General features: G+C 36.3%; 1 protein-coding gene across 1 annotated transcript; it reads left to right on the forward strand.

Annotated features, from left to right (window-relative positions):
• Window positions 1–2,156: 2,156 nt before the first annotated feature.
• LOC149685921 (uncharacterized) lies at window positions 2,157–6,419 on the forward strand. Its single transcript, XM_089871074.1, has 3 exons — window positions 2,157–2,745; window positions 5,707–6,122; window positions 6,223–6,419. The coding sequence occupies exons 1-3, from the start codon at window positions 2,157–2,159 to the stop codon at window positions 6,253–6,255; spliced, it is 1,038 nt and encodes a 345-aa protein (XP_089727200.1). The 3' UTR covers window positions 6,256–6,419.
• Window positions 6,420–6,807: the final 388 nt, after the last annotated feature.

A 6,807-nucleotide genomic window follows, 5' to 3' on the forward strand; every position in this document is an offset into this window, starting at 1 on the left:
AAAACATCGCCGCTTCCAATCCCGAGATTACCTAACAGGCGGATACCATAAAATTCTTCTTTTGGAGTTCTAAAAAGTTTTCCTTTATGGCGTTATTTTTCCGCAGTATGCAACCGTGTTGGAGAATAAATTCGATAACAAGCTAACGCCATTAGGGAAGGCTATATAAACATTTAAAAAATGTAAGATATATACGGAATCAGTTGTATCTTACTACACGCGCTACAGGACCATACAAATCTAGAAGCAACAGGCCTGGGGGTGGATGTTTTGTCAACGTAGGGCTCTGCTCTTAACTTAAGCATACCTTTGATGTTTGGTCGATAGTAAGTTTCTTCAGCTCTTGCAACCCCTCCCCTTTTTTTCAATTGGAAACTTATAAAAGATAACACCTAGTTCTGTACACCATATGTATATCATAAACAACATTTTTTGAATCAATTACTATGCCACCGACCAAAGCGAAAATAATATTTTACATCTTCTGTAATCCCATAAATATGCAACAAAACAAGAAGGTAGGTACTGTTAAGAAGGGGACCGGATTTTCCCAGGTCTCCTCTTTTTACCTGTCAATATTTGATTGACTGTGTAGGCTTATAGTTTTGTAAGATTATAACACAGGATGCTTTTGTAGGAATAAAATTTATAGAGACCGTAATATAAAGTAAAATATTACTTTCTTTAAAAGTATAAGTTCTAATAAAAAAGACATTTTTTCAATTTTCATTTTAAATTGCATTTGATTTATTCTAAAATAATTCCTTCTATCTTCGTAAGGAAGAAGATAAATCTTAATATTATTTTTAAATCTTACGTAAGTCATTAAGTTATTATATAGAAAGCGTTTAGTTGTTTTCTAGCGTAGAGTTCCAAGACTAATCTTTCGACATGTATAGTTTTTTAAAGGTATGATAAGTTTCTTCCGTGTTTTCTAAGGGTTTTTTCCTTCAATCTTGATTTTTATATTCTTGGTGTACGCCTTTGTTTCATCAAAGCTTAAGGGGATGTTTATAGTAGACTCACCTCTGCTAGAATGACATTTAGGGAAATGTTTCAAATGTTCTTCGTAAGGATTATCGGTGGGTTTACAGGCTAATAAAATGCAGTTGCATTCGAAGCACTGTACTAGATCATCGGTATGTAACGAATAAAATCCAGCTCTGCTGTCTCTTCCTTAAAAGTTTTGAAATTTGGCCTCTTAAGGAATTAAATATGTTATATTTAAATGCCTAGTTACTACCGGGCTGATTATTGCCTATTCCGTAAACATGTTCAGGCAAGGTCTTTGGTGGGTGGTCGAACCATTTGTTACCAATGGAATTTATTTTGGGTTTTATTGCTTTACGTAGGCCTACTTCTCGCCTACACAATCATATTCAGGACCGTGAGAAACTATCTTTTCATAGGTTAGATTTTTTTTGAAAAGTGTACAATGTGAAGCTAACAAAGGATATTTTCATAATTGAGGATCTCTCGAAACGCTTTACACACCATGTTTTTTATTTATTACCCCAATAAAGTATTGTCTCTTATTTGCTGTGTTTGTAACTAAAATCTATTTATAGGCCACTCTTTTCTTGACAATTTATTTGACATAAAGCAAATCCATCGTTCTTTTGTTTGTAAACTATTAGCAGGCATGGGTCCGAAAATGCATAGTGAGAAAAACATCTGGTGACTGATAAGCAATAAATCAGGCTATTGTTAAACGATTGAATAATGTGGGCGTGTCTATTAAGAAATTTCGTTTGTTAGAAAAATTCGGAACGTTATTATTTAACAGACTTTAAGATAACAAAGGATATTGTCACAATTGAGAATCACTAAAAACTTTTTACACACCATGTTTTTCATTTATTACCCCAATAAAATTAAGTATTTACAGTGTTTATAACAAAATTCTATTTATAGGCCACTCTTGTGTTGACAATTTATTTGACATAAAGTAAATCCAACGTTCTTTTGATCTAAACTATTAACAAGCGTGTGTCAGAAATGCATTGTGAGAAAACATCTGGTGTCTGCTAAGCAATAAATCAGGCTATTGTTAAATTATTGAGGAATGTGGGCGTGTTTATTAAGGAATTTAGTATAAAAGCGGCTTAGGAAATGATCAAAATACACAGTCGATCTTCAAACACCGAAAGCTAAACATGGATCCTGAAACTCTTAGTACAACGTTGAACGAACTGACAATAAATAGACCCTGGCCGTTACGGTCAATATACGAGTTTTATTTCTTCCTATGCGACTATCTGCGAATAGATCCGGTGTACGGACCTCAGACTCTACCACCAATCGTAGTACAAGGTGGCTTAAATGCTATCCGAGCTTGCCTCGACTTACTTGAGTATATGAAAACAGTTGTTCGAACACCAGAGGACTGTAATAACTTGGAAGAATTGGAAAACCTAAGGAATCTAATTCCGAGTCCTTTAAGAACTGAATATGTAGATCGCCTAGCGAACCGACAAGAAGAAATTGAGCGTGGTATACGGGAAGAGGATGCTCAAATCGCCGACTTCAACAGCTCGCAATATGACAAAGAGATAGCCGCATTTTTAGACAGAAAGGATCAACGACCACCCGTAGAGGAGACACTATTGAACGATACCTTGGAGAGGGAGCACGGTTCTGCAGCGGCGCTTTCTGACGATGATATCGACGTACAATGTGGAGGAGGAGAAACGGACCAGCCCACACCTATTGACAACATACCTTCTTGCGAGATACTAGGTCAAAGTGAGAGATTTTACGAACATTTTAACATGTATGGTCGAGAGTTAGTTCTTAGAATTACTGAAGATCCCGTCGCTAGTGTATGTACCGTAACCAAATGTGTCCTTAGTAAGTACAGACCTACAGACCACGTCCAAATTACTTTAAAGAGTGCCACAAATATTTGCAGATCCGAACTAGAATTATCTTTTAGAAGAGCAGATCAAGTTGACCCTAATATTCTTTTTGACCAGCTTAGTGTTATGCTCTATGATGACGAAATGGAAGCATTTTTCCTGGGTCCCGTTAAAATTATTTTTAGCATTGTAAGAATACCGGTGGGTAAAGGGCGTTCTGTAACCCGAGGGATTAAACCTTTTAATCTATTTTGTAAAGATAGACGAGGTATTGTACGTATAGTCAATTCAGATCATCTCTGTCAAGCCAGAGCCCTTTGTGTGGCTATAGCGCATAGAAATTTTGCTAATGATACAACCGAAGCTCTAAAGACCCATTACGAATCAATATCTAAATCTAGAGATGAGAACAAAATGCAGAAAGAAGCTGCTTTAGAACTATGTTATAAGGCAGGAGTAAGGGCTAGTGAGTGTGGGACGGCCGAGTCTTTTCAAAAGTTCAAAATTTATTTAAATCAATATTCGATTTTCGTCTACACATTTGAAAATAGCGTTCCTATCTGTATTTTAGGCGAAAACGATCCCGATGATACTAGGCCCCGCCTCTTTTTATTGAGTGAAAATAACCATTATAACGTTATTACAAATTTAAAACCCCTCTTCAACCACGACCTATTCTGCGAAAAATGTCTCGTACCCTATTGGCGAATACAGTCCCATAAATGTAATGACTTTTGTTTTAGTTGCATGAGACCCACTATCTGCCAAGGCCCCCCTATAGCTTGTGAGTCTTGTTTACGAAAATTCTTAGGAGCTGATTGTTATCAAAGCCACTTAGCATCTTCCAGCAGTAAAAAGTCCCTATGTGAGCGTCTTTTTCACTGTAAAGACTGTTTAAATATTATCGATTTTTCCCGAAGAACGGAGATGCATAAGTGTGGTGAGATTTATTGTCAGGTCTGTAAGGAATATCAGCCTAGCAATCACTTGTGTTATATCCAGGTTATCAAAGATAAACCCCTGAAAGTGCCATCCGTTAAAAAGCCTAGACCCAATCTGCCTAACCTTATGTATATCTTCTTTGACGTAGAATGTATACAAACGAAGGTATGTCATGAAAAGGGGGGAGCCTACGAACACCAGGCTTTCTTGTTAGTTAGCATAACAGTCTGTGAGCATAGCGTAGATGAAACATCCCTAAATTTTAACTGTATTATGTGTAGTCAGTTTGGTGAGCGTAAACAACAATTTTCAGGCGATAATCCTATATCATTATTTTTAGATTATTTAATGCAATTGCATGCCGTTAAGAACGTCATCATACTATCTCACTACGGCAGTAATTATGATAATCAATTACTAATTCGAGAAATCATTAATCGAGATGAAAAATTCGTTCCATCTTTGAAAATTAACGGAACTCGAATTTTAGAAATGAAATTGTTTAACTTGCTATTTCTGGATTCTTATAATTTCATTCCTGTAGCTTTAGCAAAGTTTCCCGCTACTTTCGGTATATCAGACGCAGTCAAATGGTATTTCCCACATTTTTTATTCAATGTAATAGAGCATAATTTTGATGTAAATAGACAGGATGAAACCAACTATGTTATAGAAATTAATCTCCCCCCTATCGAAGCTTATGGTTGTCAATATTTTACAAGGAAAAATTTAGATGCCTTCTTAAAATGGCATAGCTCCGAAGATAGTAAAGGTAAAGGTTTCGACTTCTTGAAGGAACTCAATTATTATTGTGAGAACGACACAATTTTGCTATTCCTAGGTTGTTTAACTTTTCGTACACTACTCTTTAAAGTAACGGGTGTAGATTCATTTAATTGTGGCGCAATTACTCTTCCTGGCGTTTGCTCTTATGTATTTCGGCGAAATTATCTTAAACCTGATACTATAGGTATCATACCGGCTAATTATTATAGGCTTAGTGAAAATCAGTCAATAGGGGCTATAGAATGGTTAGAGTGGACCGCGCACAAACGAAATATATCTATCCAATCCTCCTTTAGAGGGAAAGAAACCAGAATCCAAAAACTTAGAGTAGACGGTTTTTGTGAGCTTAACCTTGAAATATTCGAATACTGGGGGTGTTTCTATCATGGGTGTAAAATACACTTTCCCTTAAACAGAAACAAGGCTCTGCACGGAGACCCTGCTCAGACTTTGAACTCTAGATATTTTAGTAGCATGAACGTGTTGACCAAGCTAGAATCACTCAACTATAAAGTAAATGTCAAATGGGAGTGTGACTGGCAGGAAGAAAAAGCAAATAAACCAGAAATAATAGAGTTTTTAAAATGTAATGATATTAAGCCTAAAATAGTAAAAAGATTAGACCCCCGTGATGCATTCTTCGGGGGTAGATGTTGCGCAACAAAACTATACCATAAAACAACAGGATCAGAGCGAATTCATTACGTGGATTTCACAAGTTTATACCCATTCATTAACAAAACCACCAAGATACCTATAGGACATCCTGAAATCATATTAGACGATTTTCCTGACATATTTTCGTTTAATGGTCTTCTTAAATGCGACGTATTACCGGCCCAAAACCTAATTCATCCCGTTCTGCCCGCTCGTATTAATGGAAAATTAACATTTCCATTATGCTACACCTGTTGTAAAACCCAGTTTCAAGGTGCTTGCGAACATACTCCTGAAAAAAGAGAATTGAGAGGTACATGGGTAGTCGACGAGTTACGTCATGCAGTAGAGAATGGTTACACAATCACACGAATGTATGAGGCTTGGTCATACAAAGTGACACAGTACGATTCCGAAACAAACCAGGGAGGACTGTTTAAAGATTATGTTAATACCTTTTTAGAGTATAAAACCCTAGCTAGCGGCTTTCCAGCAGATTGCCAGACTCAAGAAGATAAGGAGAACTATGTCAAAAGTTTCAAAGACGTAGAGGGTGTAGAACTGGATATCACTAAAGTAGAGAAAAACGAAGGTCTCAGATGCCTTAGCAAACTTATGCTCAACTCTTTTTGGGGTAAATTTGGCCAGAAAACAAGACATACCTCTACAGAACTAATCAAAGATGCCAACAAATTGTACGGATTAATATTAAATCCAGACTTGGAGGTTAAAAGTTTACTAACAATCAACGAAAACACCGTATTAGTAAAGTACGAACACATTCTAGAAAACGAGATTGTGCACAAACACACAAACGTAGTTATCGCTTGTTTCACAACATCTATGGCGCGATTACATTTACTAAAACATCTTGAAAAGGTCGGTGACCTTTGTTTTTATTATGACACGGATAATTTAGTGTACCTCTCGCCAGACGGCGCTCATTTGCTACCCACAGGCGATTATTTGCTACCCACAGGCGATTATTTGGGGCAACTTAAAAATGAATTAGAATCCTATGGACCAGATGCCTATATTTGTGAATGGGGGAGTGCTGGACCAAAGAACTATTCTATGGACATTCTAGACCCTAAAACCGGCGCTAAAACTAACATTATCAAAGTTAAAGGATTTTATTTAAACGCCTCTACAGAAAATTATATAAATTTCGAAACAATGAAGAACCTACTGGGGGTAAACACTGAAGGTGAACCTCTAATGAACTCGATTCAAGTCCCTATTGGCCCTCAAATCAGACGTCTGCAAGATCACACTCTGATCACGATCAACCAGACCAAAACATATCAGGTCGTAGTGGATAAAGTTAGAGTTCTACCTGATTATAAAACTACCCCATACGGTTATATTAAATAGAATCTTTGACATTTTCCACATAAGTTACTTGTATATATTTTAGATACCCAGTATCAGTATTTTAATAGGTATCTCAAGTATTATTTATAGTAATATTAACGTATTTTAACTATTAACATGTAACAATATTTTAACGAATATACAGTGTTTTTTTGTTACTGTTTTTGCATCTAGTAAGCTTTTTTTAATT

The sequence above is a fragment of the Phalangium opilio genome, unplaced genomic scaffold, assembly GCF_054372755.1.
Source record: "Phalangium opilio isolate 3A_F unplaced genomic scaffold, DU_Popi_V2 ptg000032l_1, whole genome shotgun sequence".
Taxonomy (NCBI): domain Eukaryota; kingdom Metazoa; phylum Arthropoda; class Arachnida; order Opiliones; family Phalangiidae; genus Phalangium; species Phalangium opilio.

Bases quoted from the DNA above. Each gene is read 5' to 3' on its own strand.
- LOC149685921 (XM_089871074.1), top strand. From the start codon at position 2,157: ATGGATCCTGAAACTCTTAGTACAACGTTGAACGAACTGACAATAAAT. The intron at 2,746-5,706 runs GTGAGAGATTTT...ATACCTTTTTAG, and splicing joins TTGCGAGATACTAGGTCAAA to AGTATAAAACCCTAGCTAGC. The intron at 6,123-6,222 runs GTCGGTGACCTT...TGCTACCCACAG, and splicing joins TACTAAAACATCTTGAAAAG to GCGATTATTTGGGGCAACTT.